At 38.4% G+C, this 24,276-nt stretch overlaps 1 protein-coding gene across 2 annotated transcripts in view; it reads left to right on the forward strand.

Moving 5' to 3' along the window:
- Positions 1–9,795: 9,795 nt before the first annotated feature.
- Positions 9,796–24,276, forward strand: part of WASL (WASP like actin nucleation promoting factor) — a 29,459-nt gene continuing 14,978 nt past the window's right edge. For both annotated transcript variants that reach the window (XM_070947149.1, XM_070947150.1), the window contains exons 1-4: positions 9,796–10,205; positions 21,786–21,920; positions 22,473–22,559; positions 22,935–23,031. In XM_070947149.1, coding sequence (XP_070803250.1) covers positions 10,074–10,205; positions 21,786–21,920; positions 22,473–22,559; positions 22,935–23,031 — 451 coding nt within the window. In that variant the 5' untranslated portion in view covers positions 9,796–10,073. The remainder of the gene's footprint in view (positions 10,206–21,785; positions 21,921–22,472; positions 22,560–22,934; positions 23,032–24,276) is intronic.

The raw sequence follows: 24,276 nt of genomic DNA on the forward strand, positions 1-24,276 counted from the left end.
GGTTCTCCAGAACCTGTCAGAACCTGCTGGATTTCACCCCGTCATGCATCCTCATCACTTGCAACTATTAGGGTAACCTTTCAAATGATAGCTGAAAGCTTGCATTTAGCAATACAAAGACACTGTGTCAGCAGGTTGTTATGGAATTAGTCTCTAGACATTAGAAGCAAAACTTTCAACGTTTAAAAAAGTAACTCCTGTATAACAATTCTACTGGACATGTGGGTTTAAATAAGCTAAGGGCACAAATATCTCTCTAGTACTATGTGAGGTATCTAAAGTAGCTAAGACTGTAGAATACAGGTAGTCCTCTTTACAGCTACAGTTGGGACCATAACTGCTGATGTAAATCATTGCAGACTTAAGACAACTCGGGCATAATTTTATGATAGTTTTTAGGGCAGTCATTAATGGAATTACATGCTTGTTAAGCAGATCAGGTTTCGCTAATGGGCGTTTTTGCCAGAAATTGGCAAAAAAAAAAAAAAAGGTGACAAATTACAACCACTTGACTGGAGGATGCTACAACCATCATAAATATGAGCCTGTTGCCAAGTGCCTGAATTGAGGTCATGTGACCTTGCAGGTGGTATGATTGTCATAAGTGTAAGTATGGATCATTAGTTTTTTCAATGCCATTGTAACTTTGAACCGTTGTTAAATGAACAGCTGTAAGTCAAGAACTACCTGTGGATGAGGGTACCAAATTCTTAAAAATTCAGTAATGGTCAATGCAACATTTCTTTCTAGCACCAGTTACCTGCCTGGTTAGACAAATGCTTATTTAACATCATTTCTGTCCCCAAAGCCAGGCCTTCTATTATTGCTATCACCTGTGGATAAGCATACATCTCCGTGTGAAGAAAATTGCAGTTGATGCATCCACTATTGCTTTTTCTCTTAATTCAGGCCATTAAACACCTACTGAAGCATACAGAACCATGCACTTGGAGAAGCCAGAATTGGAAACCTGCCCTTGTATTTCAGTGTCGAGTTTCAGCCCAGGACATTTTAATCTCCTATTTGGATGGAGCTCTGTGATTAATTGACACCCCAAAATTACCAGCATCTGACACCTGCTTATTTGAGGCCCATATAAAATAAACAATTCACTTCAAGGTTACTCTTCATCGACAGGGGTGAGTGCATGTGATACAAATGTCTAACGTACATTAGCTTACTATACCTGGGAACAGGATCAGCTTTTTTGCAGCAAAGACACTCTGAGCCAGAAGGAAGAGAATAGGAACCTTAGGCGAAAAGTTAAAAACCCAGACATGTTGCAAGTATTGTTGGATTTCTCTATCATTAATCTAGAGTTACTGTGAGTGGGTAGGCAGCTATATAAATTTTCCAAATAAATAACATCCTAATTAAATATTAAGGAATTCCTGAATAACATATGCTGGAGCAGAAGATCACATCACTGATTAAATACCTTCCATTACTGTTTCAAGGGGGAAATCTTTCTCAACCTTAAGTGAAAGACAGAGTACAGGAACAAGAAGGAGAATTGGCTGTATTATGCCACTGATATTCTATTTAATCAGAGAAAATTTGCTATGCTGACATTTCAGCTACTTTCTTCATATTAGATTGCGACTGAATCCTTTAACCATTAGATATTCCCAGGTAAAATAGAAAAACGGTGCTAGTTATCTCTGTTCTAAGTTATTGTTGCTAATTATTTATGGGAGGATTTTCTGAAACCTTGATCCTATCAAATTGAGAACATTCTATTATTATGAATTATAGTAGGTAGAAGGAATCCATGAAAAAAAATACCTTCCAATAAATCTCAGTTGTTTTCAACAATGCAAAGTACATTAAATATTAATATCCAGTGTTTTTCCTGTTGGTTATTCAGAATTAATATTAATGGGAATGGGAAATATTGCCCGAGGAACTCGGTGCATCAGGATAAGGTTGATTCTTTTCCCCTCGGCTACAATCCTTATGAAAACTTTCTGTTTCATGATATGGCAGTGAATCTTGGGAAAATTACAGTCTAATATAGTTAGTTGTCTATAGCATCGCATGCTACAACTCCTATTCCAGCTTCTGTTCCCATTTTGAATTAGGGGTGCTAATGCTAGTTTAAATCTGATAAAATAAGAGGAATGAAACTACTTGGTAACTTAGATAAAAAGTACATGATAGAATATTCAACAGTCCCTTTTAAACAAAAGTATGTGCATAGGTGGAATATTGAATTTTGAAATGATTTCTGAAAGGCCTGCGATATAGTCTTTTCCTTATTTATTGGTACCAGTGCTTTTAATGGGATGTGTTACATGCAGGAATGAAAGCCAATGTAGAATAGTGATTAAAGTGCTGGACTAGAAGCAGGGAAACGAAATTCTAGTCTTCCCTTAGGCACAAGACAACTGGTGACCTTGGCCAGTTACTCCCTCTTAATTGTAATCAGAGTTCGGCTCTGTGACAACCAGGTGAAACTACAAGTCCTTATTGCATCATGCATTGATGGCTTAACTTTAAGAATCCAATTAATTCAAAAATAAATGGGGCCCTGCAACCAAGTGGACAAACACTAAGAAGACAAACTTCCTGGCAGGTATATTTAAGACCAGATGGAGCACTGACATAACTTATGAAAGAACTATATTACTTCTGATATGAGGTCCAAAGCATGATGTACTGTGAAATTTAAAACATAATAAAATATTGATGGTTTCAAGATAATGCCAAGTGTATTATAGCAAAGTTTTTTTTAAAAAACACCACAGTGATATTTGTCTATGTGCTCTTTAGAATTCAGCATTTTTACATAAATATACATTTCAAACAATTTAGAATTTATTTTATAACAACTTTTTGCCAGGTACATAATACATTGCAGTAATGTTTCAGAAACTGGATGGTGGGGGGGGGGGAGGGAGGATGGAGTGTCTCATAATCTATTTTTTCCCAAAGCCTTTCTATGATTCAGCACTACCTCCCAGTACATAAATCTACTTAACATAGATTTTACTTCCAAGAGTTCTCTTCATTTGCATTCCACTATATTAAATTGACTCCAAAGTATATGTATTATTCTATTTGTCTATTAATCGATCTGTATTTGTTAAGTGATGAAGAACTGAAAAAACTATTGCATAGTAGCAGCATTCAATGCTATGATCATGTTACTAAGCGTTTGCTCCACAGCCCACTTCTTATGAAGAACGTCCGCTAGAGGTAAGAAGACAATTCTCTCCTAGTAATGCACTTGCTCTTTGTTGCAACGAAGATGAAAACAATAGGTGCAGGGAGAATTAAACTGGTGTTCTGCTGGTTCTTCATTATTTGCTAAAATTACATTGTACTATCTCAAAGAAGGGCCTGGTGGCTCAGCAGACTGATAGCATTGTGATTAACACCAGCTGTCTGCAATTACTGTAAGTTCGAATCTCCCCAGGCTCAAGGTTGACTCAGCCTTCCATCCTTTCTAAGGTAGGTAAATTGAGGACCCAGTTTGTGGGGGCAATAAGCTGACTTTGTATAAATATACAAAAGTATGAAGGCTGTTGCTTAACGCATTGTAAGCCGCCCTGAGTCTCCGGAGAAGGGCGGCATATAAATCAAATTTTAAAAAAAAATTAGATGTCATTCTCTTGCTAGCCCCTACAATACAGTTTCCCCTGTATTGTAGGGGCTATGATGCAGTATTATGTCACTAAAAAAAATTCCCATTAATGAGATAAAACTATCTTTGGGACAAAAGATTATAGTGTTCTGCAAAGGTACCACTCTGCCAGAACCACAACATTTTATTTTATTTATTTTATTATTTTTTATTTTTGAGGAACCTGATGCCTGGAAACCCTAAGTCAGTGATGGCTAGCCTTTTTGCCGTCGCGTGCCAAAAGCGGGGGGACTGTGGGGGTTGCGCGTGCATGTGCCCACACCCATAATTCAATGTGCCCTGCCCTCCCCGCACATGACCCCCCCATGCTCCCCCCGCTCTTGGCACGTGATGGCACGGTGGGCCTGGTAGGCCCGTTTTTCACCCTCCACAGGCTCCAGAGGCTTTCTTGGAGCCTGGGGAGGGTGAAAACGGCCAGGGGTGAAATGCTCCCGGTTCAGACCGGATTGCCCGATCCGGTAGCGATGGAGGTGGGTGGTTCGGAGAACCGGTAGCAAAAATCCCTCCCCCCCCCCCCGCCCAGCTGAGCCGCACAATCATCAGAGGCTTTTTTTAAAAAAATTTAAAAGCATTTTTCTACAACCTCTTCGGTGGAAAAAATGCTTTTAAAAGTTAAAAAAAAAAGCCTCTGATGATTGCGCGGCTCAGCTGGGATCGTCAAATGCTTTTAAAAACCTCTGATGATCCCAGCTGAGTTGCCTGATTGGCAGAGGCTTTTTTTTCTTTTAAAAGCCTCTGACGATCCAAGCTGAGTTGCCTGATTGGCAGTGGCTTTTAAAAGAAAAAAAGCCTCTGCCGATCAGGGAACTCAGCTTAGATCATCAGAGCCTTTTAAAAGCATTTTTTTACAACCTCTTCGCTGAAGAGATTGTAGAAAAAATGGTTTTAAAAGTAAAAAAAAAAAATTGGCCACGCCCACCCAGTCACATTACCCCCCCCACCAAGCCACGCCCACAGAACCAGTAGTAACAAATTTTAGATTTCACCACTAAAAACAGCCTTCCCCACCCACCCCCGGAGGCCCTCCAGAGGCCGGAAACGGCCTGTTTGCTGACTTCCGGTGGGCCGGAAGGCCCGAAAATCAGCTGCCAGTGCATGCATGTGCGCTGCAGCTGAGCTAGGGCAATGGTCATGTGCCCACCAATATTGCTCCGCGTGCCACCTGTGGCACTCATGCCATAGGTTCGCCATCACAGCCTTAAATTATTGCAAGGGGCAAAACAGGATTAGAAAGAATCCTGGCAAGATGTAGACACTATTTCTTCTGATGCATTTCAGTTGCAGATACTTCCATCTTTGTTCTGGTGGGGCAAAGAGCATATATACAATTCTTCCAGGTTCATGGGTCTTGGTAAAAAAAAAAAAAAAAAAGCAGATGAAGGCTGTGGCTAGGTAGGGTTTTTGTCCAGACGATAGGACAGCTGAAACCTTTTATGCCCTAAAAATGGCTTGGACCATTTGTACAATCTGCCCATCTAAAAAGAGGAGGCTGAAAATCCGTTTGAAATCAAGGGAGAGGGAGACTTCTCAATGATGATCCAAGTTAGGATAGTCACTTCCTTGTTTTCTTTTTGAACACTATCCTTTTTCACCAGTCTATCAGGATGGAAGAAACAACTTAATTGGAAGCAGCCAAATATGAGATAAAGCATTTATGGGCCACATGATGTGCTTTATTTATTGATTTTCACCTGTGAGTTTTGTGGCTATTTATGTTTTTTGTCTGTGGGCTTCATCTTATTTTATCTTACAATCCTAACTAAATAAAGCATAAGTGAATATGTGATTATTATATTAACAAACACATATGCTATCACCCATCTATGAACTCAAATAATTTACCCTACCAATCTTTCTTTGAACTGAACTTTTTAACTAGTGTTCCAACTAAAGAAAAGGGTCACCTCCAGTGCACATGCCTACTGCACGCTCAAGGAAGAAGGCTTTGTTAGAATGTATGAGTTGTTAGCAGGAACTTTGAAGAGGTGTTATACGTTTAAGACAATGGGACAGAATAGAATACTTCATGGGTGTGTAATGTGAAAGGCCTCTGCAAATGCCGTGGGTGGGATGACTTAGAACACTGAACAATGTGATAGAAAACCACTCTGCTGCTAGTTTCTTGTCCTATGGAAGAACTACCACTGTGCAACCTTCCAGTGGCATTTATCGGCACACTTGGAAGTAGCTCGTAGGGGAATTGTAGCTTTTGAGAGATTGCTCCAGTCTAACAGCTACAATGTGTGCTTCATTGGGTCAAACTTTTAAAAGTCTACATTGGGTACTATGGAATATCAGGCACTATAAATCATGCTGCAGTGAACACATCAGGTAAAAACTGACATTTGTATTTGTATCATAATTCCCATAATTCCAATTGAAATACCTCAGATAAATATTTCCTGATGACTTATCCTTCTGAACCTTAAAATATCTGATGGTGAGTAAGCTTGCAGTTATATTAATTGGGATGCAAGTTTATAGATGTGAAAATATTAGAGCTTGATATGTCTCTGATAGAGTAGTGAAACAAAAAATATACTCTAGCCTTAGTCACAAATGCAGAAAGTAATGATTTTCAGAAAGCAGCCATGGTTCCAGATCAATTTTATTGGCCTCTTGATCATTTGTACATTTTTAAATGAAAATATTTGTAATCTATTTTTTTCCCTTTTTTAAACGAAAAGGTTGGGGAACAGGATGATTTCCTTCTTTGAAGTTTCACATCTGTAATCAAAATTAATGGGCTATTTCATTTTTTGGCAAGATATTACAGGATGTTTTTATATCAAAAGATATTTCAGGGCTGAATAATTTTAATCCTCTCATGTACTAAAGTTCACAACAGATGTTTTCTGCAATTTGTATACATTCACTCAACAATTCAGAGCATCTGACTATACAGTAGTATGCAGTATTTCCTGATAGAATTCTACTCTCTTCTATCAAAGTGTTTCAGATCTGTCTCCCATTTTTCAACAAAATGCAAATATGTTGGTTACAGGACATTACATAGTGTATTAGAATAATTTTAAATATTTTTGCAAAATATTTTAGAATCATCTTTTAACGACCCCATAATCCCTTGCAGGGTGGAGTCTGGGCAACTGAATGGAGCTAGCAGAGTGTTTAATTGCTGAATGCCCTTCCTGTCACCAATGCGAAGTTTTGTTCAGCAGATATATTCTCATTGTGCCCAGAGAAATATCTGCCTCTACCTAGGATCGAACACCAGCCTCCTGATTGTGAGGCAAGAGTTCCACCATGAAAATCATAAACAGATATTATGTACATTAGTGTTAAAGATAATCCTTGCTTAGCGACCGTTACAATAGACTCTTCTCCCAAAGCTACTTGTTCCAGCCTTCCAAAAGCCATACACGCAAAGCAATCATGTTCTGGCTGCTTGGCAAGTAGGTCACATATTTGGCTGTTTGCAATGTCCCCTGCCATGGGACAATTTTTGGTGGGATTTACCAGTTTCTGGCATTTACTTCCAGTATCTAGCAAAAAACACTCACTGAAGAAACCAGGTTCACTTAATGACTCTGGTGTTAACAACTGCTGCACAGAGAGTCATCAAAACAGTCACATGGTGACCCACTTATCAACTGCCAGAATGTACAACTGTAATTCCAGGCTCAATTACAGCTGTAATTCAAGAGCTACCTGTATCCTGAATATAATTACCTGGATAATTAAAGTCTACTGCTGTGTTAAGTTCATATTTTTTTTTCCTCATTTTCCTCATTTTGTTGGTAATTCTTGGTAGGTCTTCACTTTTAGTAGGTCTGAGTCCATAGAATTAGTTTTGCAATGTCAGGGGACCAGGGCTAAGAGTATATTAATATAATAAAGAAATACACTCAAACATGCTATATTTTTCCTTTAATTTTATCAAGGAAGAAACTAGCTGCAATCCAATGTTGTACTAAGCCATAATGCTTCAAACAAATTGGAGTAATTGAGTTTTAATGTGCTTAGTAGCGTATGTGAACCCAGACATTTTGGTGTAAACAAGAGCATTATGCAAAGCTTTCAAGTTGGGTTACACAGAATCAAAGAGTTCCTTCAGAATTTATTGGGGTTCCATACAAAAGTTCACTCCAATGCAACCAATTTTCCATCACTAGAAATTTGCCTCTTAATCATAGGTTTTGGGATGTGTGTGAACTTAGCTAGTAATGGTTAACTCAGGGACACTTAAATACTATTGTGGATCACATGTGAACTTGGTCACTATTTCTATAAACATCCTGTCCTAGTGAATGCTCTTAAATAAGCAAATATAGCTTAGAATACTCTGGATGTGTAGGATACAAGGTACACTTTCCAAACAGAATTTAATTATCTCCCTTTGGAAATGAACCATTGAACAAGCCATCATTGTTATGGTTGGTTGCAAATGTTTGGATTGGGTTTGACATTTTTATCCACCTATCGAGTCCTTCCCAAGGACTTGGCAGATGTTCTTGTTTGATAGTATTAAAAGTATTATCGCAGGATGTAAGCTGTCCAGTAAGGCTGTCTTTTACATTGATTCTGGCAGTGCCAATGTGGTTCAAGTGATGCTCCAGATTTATTGGATTGCACCCATGGCATTGTCCCAAAGGTGCTTGTTCAACAGGCAACTGGACTTTCTGGTTCGGAAGATGTTTCGCTTCTCATCCAAGAAGTTTCTTCAGCTCTATAGAATTTTGATTATAATAATCATCCTGTAATAATGCTGACCATTTTATGAGCAATGCAAAATATTATATGTTTTTATCATTCGTCAGTAATGATGATGCAACATGGCTGAAGTTTGAGATTGTGCTACCAATGTTTCCTTGCAAAATGAGTATCTTCAAAGAAAGGGTTTTTTTCCAAAGCAGAACAGGCCATTTGATTAAAGCCATTACTACAGACACAAGCAATGCTCACAAGTACATGAAGATTCCTCCAGACAAAAAGCCAGGAATTCCATAAAGCCAAGGATGAGACTTAAAACAATCCCAGTTCAGTTAAAAAGTATGAGTTCTTTCTTTTGTTTCGAACCTCCATGTCAGCGTTTCTCAACCCTGGCAACTCAAAAAAATGTGTAGACTTCAATTCCGAGAATTCCCCAACCAGCATGCTGGGAGCTGAATCCTGGGAGTTGGAAGTCCACCCATCTTCGACTCGTCAAGGTTGAGAAACGCTGCTCCATTTGGACACCCGCGATCCGAGTTCCCCCATTTCAAAGGCCTTTTAACCCCGTTCAACATGATTTTTTTTAAGGACCTTGAGCCGTAAACCAGACGTTACCACGCATCGGAGTGAGCAAAGCCCAACATTCATTATCCATAGCAACACTTAAGTGTAGGCAAACACTGGTTTGTCCCCGGATTGTGGGGGCAATAAGCTTTGTATAAAAAAAGAACACCGCTTAGAGGGGGCCGAAAGCCCTAATAAGCAGGTATATACAAAAGTATGAAGGCTATTGCTTAACGCATTGTAAGCCGCCCTGAGTCTCCGGAGAAAGGCGGCATATAAATCGAATCAATCAATCAACTCCTTTGTAGAAATTAAATTAAGGAAAAAGACGGGATTTTTAACAGCAACGCTTTTCCCTCTTGTGTCTGGAGGTACAAATTACGTCTGAGGGATTGTCGGAAGCTTTTAAACCAGGGGCAGGCAGGTGACAAGAGCGCACCCCACACACACACACCCGCTTCGCGCCACCAAGCAAGCCCCGCGGTCTTGCGTTGGAAGAATTGGAGGAATCGCGGGGCGCGTCCCTCCTGCGAGCCCGCGGCATCTCCGCTCGCTTCCTCCGCCTCCCGCCACCGCCAATTTCCAGACTTCCTGGATGACAAGGCCGGGGAAGCAGCCCGGCTTGGCTCGCCCGGTATTTAACGGGGGAGGCCACAGAAAGCACGACTCCCGAGCTCGCCACTGGGACTCGCGCTGAAGCTGAGCCGCGGGCCGCCCCGCCTACGCTTCTCCGGACCGGCGGCGAAGAGAGTCCAAGCAGAGGGGCGCCGGGCCGAGAAGCGGCGACGCGGGCTGGGCAGCCTGGGGCTTCTCGACCCCGCGTCCTCCCCTCTCCCTCCGCGGCGTTTGGTCTCGCCCGCGCCTCCGCTCCCTGCCATGTTGGATTGCACGGCCGGCGCCGGGGAGAAGTTGGAAGTTTAGTGCCTGTCGGGAGAGCGGCGGAAGGCGCGCAGAGGGCGAGGAGCGGGACTTCCCGGCCGCTCCGCTCGCTCGCTTGAACCCCTCAGGAGTTGCTTCTCGGTCCGACGACGCGCGGCGCCCCCTCAGGTCGCCGCCCCGATGTTGCTGCAATAGCGCGGGGAGGCAGGCTGCTGCGCCGCCACCCTCCAGGAGACGCGGGGCCTGACCCCCAGACGAGCTAGAAGCCGGCCGAGGGGTTGGCAGTCCCGGCCGGGCGCCGGCGGCGGCCGCTATGAACAACAGCCAGCAGCAGCAGCAACAGCAGCAACCCCCGCCGCCGCGGAGGGTCTCCAACGTGGGCTCCATGCTGCTCACCCCGCAGGAGAACGAGAGCCTCTTCGGCTTCCTCGGCAAGAAATGCGTGGTGAGTGGCGGACGGGAAGGAGGCTTCACCCTGCTGGCTGGGCCTGACTGCCTCGGGGCTGGAAGTGCGGGGTGGGGGAGGCCCGGCCAATCCTGTGGGGGCGCCTGCGGGAGCGTGTGGACGGTTTGCCTCCCGCGCGTCCCGGGCGGGAAGCTGCCTTGACCTCTCAGGGAAGGGGGTTTCGGGGGCCGGAGGGGGGTGACTTCCATCTGCTGGAGGGAGAAGCGGGCTGCTCCGAGTGGGAGGCGTGATGATGCAAGAGCACTGCCAGTTTTTCTACCTCCCCCCCCCCCTCTTATTTCCTTTCCGGCGCGGGGTCGTGGCTGGCTTACTTCGAATTTGGAGAAGACCAGAAGGTCCCTGGTTGGGGCCGTTCCCACGGAACAGCTGCCTGCTTCCTTTTTTCTCTCAACCCCCCCCCCCCATATTGCTCTGTATTGTTGGGGCGGGGGTGGAAAATCATCCCCTTAACAGCTTTGGCTAAATTTATACTGAAAAGGGACAAGGTGGGGGGTGCGCGAGGGAAAAAAAAAAAGATACACGCCTTTACTCCCCAAGGGGGAAAAGACTTCAGCGGTCTCTTTTAGGGTTTTGGGTTTTTTAAGGGGGGGGGGCTCGTGAGAGTGGGATAAATACTAGGTACAGGTGAAGGCAGTGGATCCAAGCAACAGGAAGGGAAGGCAGAGCCTGTTGACTAAAGTCGGGCCCATTGGATCCGTTCCGGCTTTGCTGAAAGAAAGAAACCTGGTTAGGAGAGCTCCAACAAATCCTTCACCCTTTGCGGCTTGTTTTAAAGGCAGATGCTGTTTACCTTTGCTGGGGAGCTCTTCACTTTTTGCTATGTTGAGAGATTATTTGCTCTCCCACTTCCTTTTTCCAACAGGTATTGTTATTTCAGAGTATACCGGAAGTGCTCGGTGGTTTTCCATAGGTGTGTGTCAGCAATGGAGATGTTGCAATTTGTGTGTGTGTGGAAAAGTTCACCTAGTCATAGAAAGCTGGAATACATTTATACCTGTATAGTTTCTGAACTTTCAGGAAATGAACTCTGAAATGAAAATAGTGCTCTGAATTCTGTTTCTGAATCTGAGCAATAGATTTGCAGAGTATAGACAAAATTTCTACTGAAAATATATTTGGGGGGGGGGACGGCAAAACAGCTGTAATAATCCCTGAAATTTTGGTAGTCCTCATATAGCTGTTAGATACAGCTATTAGCTAATAGCTCCTCAAATACCGTTTAGGAGACTTTATGCTGCTATGTTTGGCTTAGCAAGTTTTAGTATACAATCTATATCATGCTATTTTATATTGAAATATTCTGCATTTAAAATTGGCCTTTTCTGATTTCTGAGCTGACAGACATTTAAACATATCACTAAATAAATATTCTTATTTCAGATGGATTAGCAGTCAAACTTTTCCTCTTCTGAATCATTAAAAAAAATACAATCATGAGTAAAGCATCATGGACATGTCCTGTTTCCTTTAAGGGTTTTTGTTTATTGGCAGAAATTGGTTTTACTTAAGTTTTTCCCCCCATTATGAGAGGCAAATTTAAACTATATTATCCAGAAATTGACCACAGATTTGCAAATGCCTTTGCCCACTGTAAATCTATAAGGATTATAATAGTATAGTGGTCTGAATGGAAAATCCAGTTTTTTGTTTCTGATGAGGTTAAATGGGTAAAGAAGATTCACAGATCTAATCTATCATTCAGTCATAGATCATCTGTAATTCATGTTTCATTAAAGCCAAGTTTGCACTCTAGATATGTCTTTTTCAGCTGTTAATGGGAATTTGCAGAGATAAAGTAGTTTCTGACAACTGTCTAATGAACATGAGCTGCTTTTTTCCTGGGAATGCCGTCTTACAGTGGAGAGAGTATACATTTATGTTGATTGCCATACTAAATTTATGTTAAATACTGTAGGCCAGATGGCTAAATATTAATACTGAACTGTAATATTACTAGTAATCCACTTTTTTCAGAGGGGGAAAAAATTAGCCTTTGCCAAAGTTTAATACACTTCACAGATTTTTAAAATCTCTTTTAGAATGTTATATTCTCTCTTTAGCAAAGAGCTGTTCCTAAGTGGAAAAGTTCATAGGCTTTGCCCTCAGGAAGTACTAGTTTTATTTCCAACAAAGTCCAAGTTTCTGAAAAGACCTCCTTTATGTAGAGAGCCATTCCTAGCCATTTCTAGTATTGAGCTGCCTGGATTTTCACTAATTTAGTGCAAGTTGAATTCCCTTGAAAACAAGAAAATGACCCATCTATAAGTGTTTTTAAAGAACAAATATGCTTTTATCTACAGAATTGTTTTATATGCAAATGTAATCAAAATAATACATAAAAATGGAAAAATTGTGTAGTCAGCAGCAGACAACTAGATTTAAAGAGAAGCAATTTGGGTACAATGACATATGGGAAATAAAATAGTATTTATTAATAAAATTAGAAGATATATTCTACTTAGAGAAAATATTTCATATCCTACGTGATGACACTTGAAATATTAGAAAATACATTGCACATTGGATTATATGATTTTCTTCCTCATATACAAAATTGCTGAAAACCTTAAAACTATTTTAAAATAATTGTATAATTTAATGTAAAACTTACACTTATTAAAAACAAATTGCATATGGGTTAGTTCCTTAATTAATGATTAATACATAATTACATATGTGTATGCGCTCTCTATATATAGTAATAAAAGTATTTGTGTCACTGATATATTAATAGTATGACAATTTATAGTGTTATAAAACCATAAATAGTAACGTACACAACTTTTCTACCTTTACTAAAACTCTGTGCTCCTTAATGTTACCTTCTAATTAGACAATAACAGCTGTGTGAAAGAGTTTTGACTTCAGGGCTCTCAGGAAGTTATCAGGCAGGATACCATTCAGATTTCAGGAAGCAGATTGTTGTACTGCATAGGACATACAGAGAGCAGCAGCACATTCTTGTTCTCTTCTGATCTCATTTGGAAGTTGTATTCTTTAACCAGGGTGGATTTGATTTAAATCGAATTGATTTAAATCACAATTTAAATCATGATTTAAATCACTAGTAAAAAGGCTTGATTTAAATCAACTCGATTTAAATCATAATTTTTAAAGAGCAACTGTCATCTCTGCTACTCCTTTGACCCACTGTTGACTCACTGATAGTCCCAGTATTGCAGAATATACAGCCTCATGCTACATAACTAAGCTCCATTTCATGCTGAATAAACTAAATTATTTATGTATCTTAAATAGAAAACTATCATATGATAGATTTATACCCCAAAAGTTTTTTATTAAAATAAATTCGATAAAAATCAAAAAAATCCGATTTAAATCAAAAAATCCGATTTAAATCAAAACAAATCTGATTTTTTTGATTTTTTTAAAAAAATCATTGATTTTTATCCACCCTGTCTTTAACCAATGCTTACTGGCTGGACCTACTGGACAACATAGTTCTACCTGGAATAAGTGGTCCTTCAGATGCGTGTATATCGGGTGAAATCCAGCAGGTTCTGACAGGTTCTGGAGAACCAGTAGCAGAAATTTTGAGCAGTTCGGAGAACCGGTAGCGGAAATTTTGAGTAGTTCGGAGAACCGGCAAATACCACCTCTGGCTGGCCCCTGGGGTGGGAATGGAGATTTTGCAGTATCCTTTCCCTGCCATGCCCACTAAGCTACACCACGCCAACCAAGGCACCCCCACAGAACCGGTAGTAAAAAAAATTGGATTTCACCACTGGTGTATATACTGTATATTAGTGTTTTGTGCTGTACTGTTTTCTAGCTGCAAATGCCAACATAAAATAACCAGCCACTTTCACTTCTGGAATTGTAACTGCTAGGCCGAGAATTATAATGCAAGTGAAAATCAATGTGATAACAGAGGATATGAACCATAACTGATAGACAGTATCTTCAGCATGCAAAAATGTTAGGTTCAGTCTCTGGAATGAGTTTAAAAGAATACGTGATGGAAAAGACTTTACTTCAAGAATCTGAAGAATCACTGTTTAAGAGTAGGCAATTTTGGAGAGACAGATAGTCTGACCTTTTCTAAATCAACAATACTCCTTAGTCTTCTTGAATTGTAACAAATTCTGTACGGATAAAGTAAAGGCATTTAGCCTCTTATTCAATAATAACAGTTCCCTTATTGAGCTCAATACAGGTAATCCTTGTTTAATAATCACTTGCTTAGCAAATATTCAAACTTGCAACAGTGCTGAACCAGTGGTATTTATGACCAATCCTTGAAGTTTCTGCCATTGTAGTGTGCCTCACAGTCACATTACTGTTGTTCAGGTGCTTGGCAATCAGCCTGGATTTCCTGCCATTGCAGCCTCCCATGGTCATATGATCACAATTTGCGACCTTCCTTGCCAGCTTCCCACAAGAAAAATCAGGAAGTTAGACGTCACAATCACATGAGGTCTTTGCTTAACAACAGTAACTTCAGGCTTGCAGAACTGTGGTTGCTAAGCAGCACGGTCATACAGCATCACACTTTACGACTGTATTGCTTAGCAGCAGAAATTCTGGTCCTACTCCAATGGATTGATTTTTTTAATGTACCTTCCTGCTTTTTTAAAACAAATATTTTTTTAACTTGATTTCAATTAGTTCTTCCCCTCAATTTAGGTTTAAGAAATCCAAAGCCATTCTATTGGATGGACCACATTCTTTCATTTTCTTTAAAATAGTTTTACTCAACACCATTCGTTGCTGCTTAATATCATGAAAATGTGTTGTCAGTTCAATAGGATGTAAGTATTGTTCAGCCCATTTCAGAGATAGATCCGTGTTCACAAGCTCTGACATGCTGAGAGTTAATATCTGTTGAAAGGTGTCACAATTTATTTTTTCAATCTGGGAAAAATGTTTTCTTATTGCAGTTGACTGCAAAGCTATCTGCAGAAAATGTGTTTGAGATACTAACATGCCTAATATTGGTTGTTTTTAATTGTGGCCATTCCTAGTTTAGAGTATGGTTTATATTCCTAATATATGCTTAATATGTAGGAATAGCATGAATTCATGGGACTGGAAGCATTATGTTTTGCATTGTTGCCTTGGAATTTTATACATTTTCCAGATACTTAAGTCCATGGCTATTCTTTTTGTTGTACTCCCTATCACCTTTATCTCACTATGCAATGTAATTGTCAAATAGTCTGAATTTTGTGAAGGAACATCTATTGTCTAGATGTGGTAATAGGATAATAATTGGATTATTGCAATGTACTCTACACGGAACCAGTGATGGGCTGCTGCCGGTTGTAATATACTAGTTTGCCTAGTACTAAAAATGTGAGCACACGGGGCTTCAAAAACACGGTGATATAGGACGGAATAGCGCCGGGGGGGTGGCCATCCGAGGGTCACAACTACCAGTTCACCTGAATCAGCAGCAGCCCACCTTTGCACGGAACTACCCTTGAAGAGTATTCAGAAGCTACAATTGGTACAGAATGCACTGGCATGGACAATTCTGGAGTGGGTATTCCCTGTAATATCGCTGTTACATAAGCTTCATTAGTTGCTGGTTTGCTTCTGGGACCAATTCAGTGTATTGGTTATCACTTTTAAACCCTTCAGGGCATGGCACTAGGACTAGATTATGTGAGGAACCATCTCACCTCTGGAGGTGGTTGGTGAAGTAAGAAACAAAAGTCCATTCTTGGACCATCCATGCTCTTGTGCTCTTTATTTAATTGTTAATTTTAATGCTTTTATATTCTTTTATGCCACTGTAAACAGCCCAGAATTTTATTAGTAAGGCAGGCAGCATATGAATTAAATAAATATAGTATTTAAGATAGTGTCTTAAATGTGTTGATAATAAAATATTTATTAAATATGCAGGCCATAATGATATTTTTGCATGATTTGCTCTATTTGCATGAGTCTTACATTCAAGCATATTGGATGCAGGTAGAAACAAGGCTGGGATTGATAACCTAGCACTATTTGCAATAACGCTTACTTGATTTACAAGAAAAGGCAAGGCAGTTTCTTTTCGAGACCATTGTCTCAGTGTTCCACTAGCCACTTAACCATAACAATTGACCTACAATAATATATAATATTTTCATTATCAATAAAATTAAATAGTTTGAGGTTGGGTTTCTATAGAACATTTGCGTTTTGTTCTTAATACTTGGGCTTTTATATAAATAGAAACATTTTTTATATTTATGTTTCCATAGAGCACTTTTGTTTAAAAAAAAAAGAATATGTACTCCATGTGACCTCAGTGTTTTAAAGACTGTTCTGTTTTCTTTTTAATCTTTTACATGCTTGTGTTACTTATTAATTAAGGGTTTGCAGCTCCTGTACATTTTTCTTTTAAAGAGTAATTTACTGTGCAGGATTTCTTTGATTATCAAAGTAGCTGCTATTTGCTTTTCTCTTCCATAGTGCGCACTGAAAAAATTGCCAGGTTAGGGATGATCAAACTGAACGTTTTGTTTATTTTCATATTCAAAAAGAATATTGTAAATACATTTATCGCCTCTCTGTTATTAACTGTATAGAATTAGACTAGAGACTGAGATAACCTGAAAAAATAGAACATTGACACTGAGTTCTATGATACAAAAGGGAAGTTATTGGGAACGATTTTTGGAACACTGAAATATGCCACCTCTTCTTGGGACCTTTTTATTCCTGACTTGTCAGGTTATAGTTTAATGTATAACATACTAAGGATGTTTCTGTGTGTCTGAGGGAAAACATAAACCTTACAGACCTTAACACGATAGTGGTCAATCTGGGTGGGGAGTTGAGGTATAATTTTTTTAGGTATTAGCATATTTGAAATTTTGAGAAACTTATTGGCACAGATACAAAATTGCTATTTTAAGGCATGCTCATTCACAAAATGCTATCATGGTGGAGATGATAAGTTTAATACTTTCATTTAAATCAAACTGGTAAGACCATATCCACTATTAATACTGGGCATACTGTTCACTATTACATGTATCATTCAATACAGTGATTTCTCAAATCCAGTTGGTCTAATTGTTGTGTTTCTGTACTATTATTTCCTGGCAATACCTTCAGTAGCTGCAGTAAAATCACAGCTATGGATTCCACCTGCTGCTGAAGCAGCTTCTTCAAGAGAAGGTACTCCATTACCACTCTCAAGGTTTGCAATATCTTTTCTCAAAGTGTTGGCTACCTCCCAAATCAACCATTATATAACAGCTCAGAGAAGCCAGGAAGAGTATGGTTATACTCTGCAGGTGGTGGAGCTCACACTGTAAAGGCTTCTTTATACTTCCACAAAAGTTGCACAAAGTCAAAAGAATCTCAGATTGTAATCCAAAGTCCTCTCTTGCTCACCTCAGAATTTGTTTAACTGAAGGGTCATGAGTGGTCTCTGAGCTTACTTGTTTTCTGTTGCGTTTCTGTGCTATTACGTCCTGGCAATACCTTCAGTAGCTGCAGTAGAATCCCAGCTATGGATTCCACCTGCTGCTGAAGCAGGAACTGTGAATCCAAAAAGACCCTGAAATCATTGACCATCATCTTCAAGAAGGATAATACCATCCAGACCAGGGGTATCAAACTCGCGTCGTCATGGCAGCGCCATGTGATGTATCGGGACTTTTTCCCCCTTCGCTAAACCGGGCGGGGTGGGGCCAGCACGTGATGCATCTGGTTCGTGGGGCTGTGAGTTTGATACCCCAGATCCAGACATTTTATCAGGAGCAATGTTGTAGGTGTAGCCCATGTTGTATGGATATAATAGCAACTCCTATCTTGGTACTATTTAATTTGAGTTTGTTTTTCCCATTCAGTCTTTAACAAACTCTGGACCAGATTTTCACATCATCTCTGGCTCAATCGGGGATGGAAATATATTATTTAATGTCATTAATATATTGATGATTGCTCACCTTTTTCAGATGACTTTTCCTAGTAGTTCTGTATATGCTAGGCCAAGCTCTCTGGCACTGGGGAGTACTGGCAGTGGTGCATCCTAGGACTTGATTGCTTACCACTACCATTTGGAACCACCAGCTCAACTTTATAGAACCAACTCTTGCAAGAAATCTGAAGAATATCATGGTCAGTGGTTTTGAAGGCCATTAAGTAGTGCACTTCTGCCATCAAAATTCTCTGATGGACATAATACTCGAGTGACCATCACACTTTCTGCCTATGGCTAAACATTGAATATTGACATTGAATATTCAGTTAATCTGTTTCTTTTAGGATCCTCTGCAGTTCTCCATTTTCTCCAAAGGTTTTTCCCTGAAAGGATGGAAATAAAAGTAGGCCGGATAATAAAACAAATTGCCAGATTTCCTTGTTTTCTGTCATCCTAACGTATACTGAATTTCATTTGCCACTACATTTCCCATTCTGTATAATCATTTCAGAGTTCTTTGATTAATAAAGGATAATTATTTTAGCCTGTCTTCTTAAGACAAACCCCAAATAATTTTGCACCTGTAATAAATTTACTATAATAAAAAAGTGGGTTACTATCCAGTTTATGAAATTTTATTCCAAATTAGGCATTATACCAAAGATGATTAGTGATTTTATAAACAGTGAATCGGAATAAAATTGAGAACAGCAGTAACTACCTACTGAATTATGTCTATTTATACATTAGTTGACATAACAAGAAAGATATGTTTGCATTATGATTTGATTAATACATATAATTTTTAAGTATTTGCTCATTTTTTAAAAAATACAAAACTGAAATAGTCCTTCTTCCCCCCAATTTTGGATTTTGCCATGCGAAATATGAAACTTGTGCCCACATATTCTTTTTCAGAGAGACTGATTTATTTGCCTTTATGTAGAAAACTATACTTAGTTAAGTCTCAGCACTGATCTCAGAAAGCTGAGAAATGTCAGATTTGGTTAGCACTTAGGTGGGAGACCATTAGGAAATACTACAGTTGTAGGCTAGATTGTGAACCACAAAACAATAGAATAAGGCATTGGCAAATCTGCCATTATTGTCAGGAAAACTATTAAGTCACAACAAATCAAACTCAACCCAAGTGAGGCTTTATTTTTTTTTTTAGAACACTTTACTTACGTAACATCCAAGAGTACTTCCATATATGTTGGATCATGAGTTGCAAAATTCCTAGTTCATGAGAGCATTGGCCATAGTATTTGGGAATTGATTCCTAGCCTCTCTTGAGGATACCATGCTGAAAAAGTTCTGATCGTAAGTAAGGGATTGCTTCTTGCTTCACGGGGCATTTTTTAGAAAAAAAAGCTACATTTCAACAAATACTGTCAAGATTGAATTGCTTGGCTCCTTTCGGATTGTATTGCTATTCAACTTGCCATTGAATTGAAGGGGGAGAGTGGAGGGTGGAATGGAGGTTTTTGCATGCAGCGTGAGAGTCAAGGTCACCACTGCAGATGCCTGAGAAGGAGGTGGACTATTCCCTTAACAAAAGGATGTCTCATAATTGGACAATGTGAACACCCAGGAGTGGGGAGAAAGGGAAGTTATTATTTAACTAAGCAAGCCTTTGCACAGGAAAACCAGAGCTGGTTTTCTTTCTTCAGTGCCAAAATGATGTATCCAGTAAAGTTTTACTTGGGAATTCAAAGCTCCCGAGAATGTTTACTTCTTTTGGGTCCATTAGTCAGACGGTTGACAAATACACACAAACACACGCAGGTATCTTCATTTAACAACCACATTTGGGATTGGCAACTCAGTTGTTAAGTGTAACAATCGCTAAGTGAAATCATGACTGCTTATGATCTTCAGCTTTGCTTTGCTTTACAGGTTTGTGAAGGTCAAAAAGATGAGGGTGTGTATATGTACTGGTATTTAGTCTATGGCTTCTTTCCAATATGCTGACACATAACTGTACTATAGAATGCAAAAAAAGGGGAGTTTAAAGATTTCTGGGAAAAAAAACCCTTGAATACCATGCTTCCCCAAAAATAAGACCCTGTCTTATATTTTTTTGAACCCTGAAATAAGCACTTGGCCTTATTGCCATGCAGTCAAAAGCCCGATTGGGCTTATTATCAGGGGATGTCTTATTTTGGGGGAAACAGGGTAGTAATTTGAGCAAGTGCTTTTCTCCAGGAAATATTCTTAAACTAGCTTTTCACTCTACGCTTTTAGCCAAATCATCTTGAAATTATTTCCTGCGTTACAGTTCTAAAGTCAAAAGAGGCATCACTGTATAGACTGCAATACTAAAATAGTATTTGACCTCTGTGGTTAAGACTGAAAGTTTGAAACATCCTGCAATAGTGTGGTTTTGAGTGAAATACCACAAATGAGCTTCCTTTTTTCTGGCTAGCAGTTTATATTGAAAGTATATGACTTTGTCCCTTCAAATATTAAAGGAAGGGATTTTCTTTGTGGGGGAAAAAATCTAGAAGAATATCTTCAAAAGGAAACATTGTGTAGCATGCAAGAATTTTTAAATTTTGATAACCTCTATGATAACTTCTGCACAATAGATGCAGGAATTTAAACTAGAAAACTACTTATTCTATTTTGGACATCAAGGTTATAATTTGCACACTTCAGATTTTTAAAACAGAAAATGTTGTTATAGCTTGCTTTTTATGGATAAAAAGTAGACCAGTCAACTTTTTCATTATAGGATGTTCCTACTCATTTAGTTTTGTTGCATATAAAATCTGCCAGTTGCAGATGCAGAACAGCAAAATAAAGACTGGTTACACCATATTGTGTACTGTAGTCCTACTAAATTAATCTTCCTCTATGGCCTAAAAGGTTGGTTTTATTTGACTATCAAGCTTCGTTTTAAATATTTATATCCTACCTAGCCTTTCTGTGGTTATATAACATTAACAGAAAAACAGAAATCTAAAACAAGAATACTAGTTTTCACAGAAGCCTTTTTTTAAAAGAACTCTGCCAGGGGATTATGTCAATTGCCTATTAATATTTTTAATGATTTTGTTGATATAAGTTCAGTTCTTAGCTGCTGGTGATCCAAAGCCAAATGAAGATCTGCACAGACCATTCTACAACAAATTTTGTACGATGTTTTTTAAAAAGTCAAGCAGGATTTGGTTTAAAATACTTTGAATTAATTTCTTACTCTGTATTTTCCAATTTTAATAGAGAATAGGCTTTTATCTGTATCCCTAGCCAAAGGTATGTTAGGTATATATGTCAATACATTAATGTACAAAATGGACTCTGTTCTGTCATCTACTCTGAATTGCCAAACTTTGATAAAGTGCATAAACTAACGGATACACTAATAAGATGATATTCACTGTACACACAACTTTTGGAACAATCAATACTTTATTAGTTACAATTGTGATAAAGTTGGGAGGAGTTGATGTATCTTTATGTTAGTGTTTTTCAAATACATTATTTTACTACTTTGAGTCCTGTGGCATTTTGTAGTACGTTCAAAGAAATTGAGTGCGCCATTATCTGCCTGGAAATACTATTTTCATCAGATGAATTCTGCAAGATTTTATTTGTGACTAATGGAGAAGACAATGGAAAGATGATACTTAAATTTTAACATAGTATTTTTAAAATTTTTATTTTAGACAATGTGCTCTGTGGTCGTCCAGATATATGCAGCGGAACGCAATGCTATGTGGTCAAAGAAATGCTGTGGTGTAGCTTGCCTTGTAAAAGACAATCCACAAAGATCCTATTTTATCAGAATATACGATATAAAGGTAAAAACTTTTTGCCATATTTAGTTTATGTTTCTATTGTTTATCTTATGAAAATGTTGCATCATAGGCAGTTGCATATAATACAAATTGTTTAAATATTAATTGCTAAAGCAATATGGATAAAGAATGCTATTCAGAAAACAAGCACTTCGTTTTTCATATTCTATTGCAGATATTATTTTCTTGCTGAAAGTATAAATAGCTTAGTTTTTGCTTTTACAACTTCAGGGGAAAAATCTGGTCTGTTTACACTGGTACATATCCTATCTTTGAATTTTGTCCATATTTGTTTTAATAGGTTCTGAGACAGTACAAGTTACATTAGAATTGTAGCACATTTTCAGATTTATACTACAAAAGTACAGGTTACCAAGAAATTAAGCTAGTTTCTATGTTTTAAGAATAGAATTTTAATCTGAAGCAAAGTCATCAGAAAGAGTGTAAAACCTTTGAATGTCCAAAGGTGAGATATAAATCCATGCATATTTGCTTACAATAATTTATTGTCTCAATGTCTTCCCTTCTCCTTCTGCCCCCTCATCACTCTTGCAGGAAGGAAAACAATTGTGGGAACAAGAATTATATAATAACTTTGTATATAATAGTCCCAGAGCATATTTTCATACCTTTGCTGGAGATGTAAGTATTTTCAGGCGTTAATTTGGAAAAGTGATTACTTTATGTTAAATCTAATCTGTTAAAGTAATTTATGAAATATTAAGTAATTTTATGTGATGTCTATATTTCTATGGATTATTTTCAAACATTTTAGTGTTCAGATATAACTGCTTGACTGATTTTTACTTGAAATTTATGTTTAATCTTAGCTTACTTAGCTTATAATAGAAAAAATATAAGAATAAAGTATTCCTAATTCCAGATGAGATCAATAACGTGGGGCGGGGGGGATCTGAAGCCTACTTTGTTCAGTGGATTTTTGTTTATATAGTTTCAGAAGAGCTGCATATTTTTATTCCCTGTCTTAGGTTGATCATGAACATTATTGTTTTTCAGACATGTCAGATGGGTCTTAATTTTGCTAATGAAGAAGAAGCTAAAAAATTCCAAAAGACTATAACAGACCTGCTTGGACGAAGGCAGAGAAAATCTGGTATTTATATAGTTTTTCAGTGCTTGTTTATCTTGTTTGTAGTTCTAGCTTATAAGAGGAAACCTTTGGCTGTGGTCATACCCAATTAATCTGTGCCCTCCCTACTTTGCTTTATAACAGTTCGGCTTGAACAGGTTTTCAATTAATGGAGTTTTTGTCCAATACTAATGCAGCATCCGATAGAGTTGATTGGGCCAGTGCTGATACTTCCTGAACTTATTGCCCCTGTGCTAAAATTAAGCTTAAAAAAACCCCTTTTCATAAAATATTTTTGTTTTGTTTTTGTTTTTTTAAATAAGTTCTGTAAGAACATCATTGCCTCAAAGCTCTTCTGTGTATTAATTAGCAAGTAATTACTTTTCACAATTTGAATTTAAAAGAGAACATATGCAGATATGTGCAAAATGGATCACTCTACACAGTGCATGATAGTTTTAGAAAAATTTATTACAAACTAGATTTGGTGGCTATGTAATCTATTATAGAATTAATTCATTAAATATTATTATTCCTTTCTAGAAGGGTTAATGTAAATAATAAAAGCTAACTGTAATTTAGCAAAACAGGCCAGTGAGAATTAATGGGGATACCAAAAAATAAAGTAGGATAAACCCAAGATATGTAAGGAAAAAATGTTTAAAATAAATAAATAAAACCCTAACCCATCCAAGTTTTAAATGAATAAATTGGATTTCTTAGCTTGGCTTAGCACAAGACTGAACGTGCTCAAAGCAACAATATATGGCATGTTAATTGAAAAAAACATGAAAAAATAGAGATGCTGGCAAAAGAAATCTGCTGGAGGAGCATTTCAGTTAGGAAATAAGAATACCCTAATATTTTGCTCTCTGGTCAGGGTTAGGGTTAGGGTTTTATTTATGTACCTAACTTATGTAAGTTAGTTACTATATATTACTAAATATATGGTATTTTAGTGTCACAAATACGTGTTTTCTGTTTAATTTTATACACATACATACATAGGTACATACACACAAAATACGTATACTATATACTACTGGGTTCATGAATTTTTAGTTTACATTCATCTTTTTCTGCATTATAATGTACTGAGCTGGAGCTTGAAATTACCTAGCTGCCTAGATACTTTTGTCTAATTTTTAATGTTCAGCTACATTATGAATTAAGTATAATTTCCATCAAACCATACAGCATCCCACTTGGCCCACGCAGATCCTCTTGTGCACCTTCCCCACTTGGGAAGCATCCCACTTGGCCCACGCA

The sequence above is a fragment of the Pituophis catenifer genome, unplaced genomic scaffold (genome assembly GCF_029215685.1).
Source record: "Pituophis catenifer annectens isolate HBS135680 unplaced genomic scaffold, rPitCat1.0.hap2 SCAF_7, whole genome shotgun sequence".
NCBI classification, from domain to species: Eukaryota; Metazoa; Chordata; class Lepidosauria; order Squamata; family Colubridae; genus Pituophis; species Pituophis catenifer.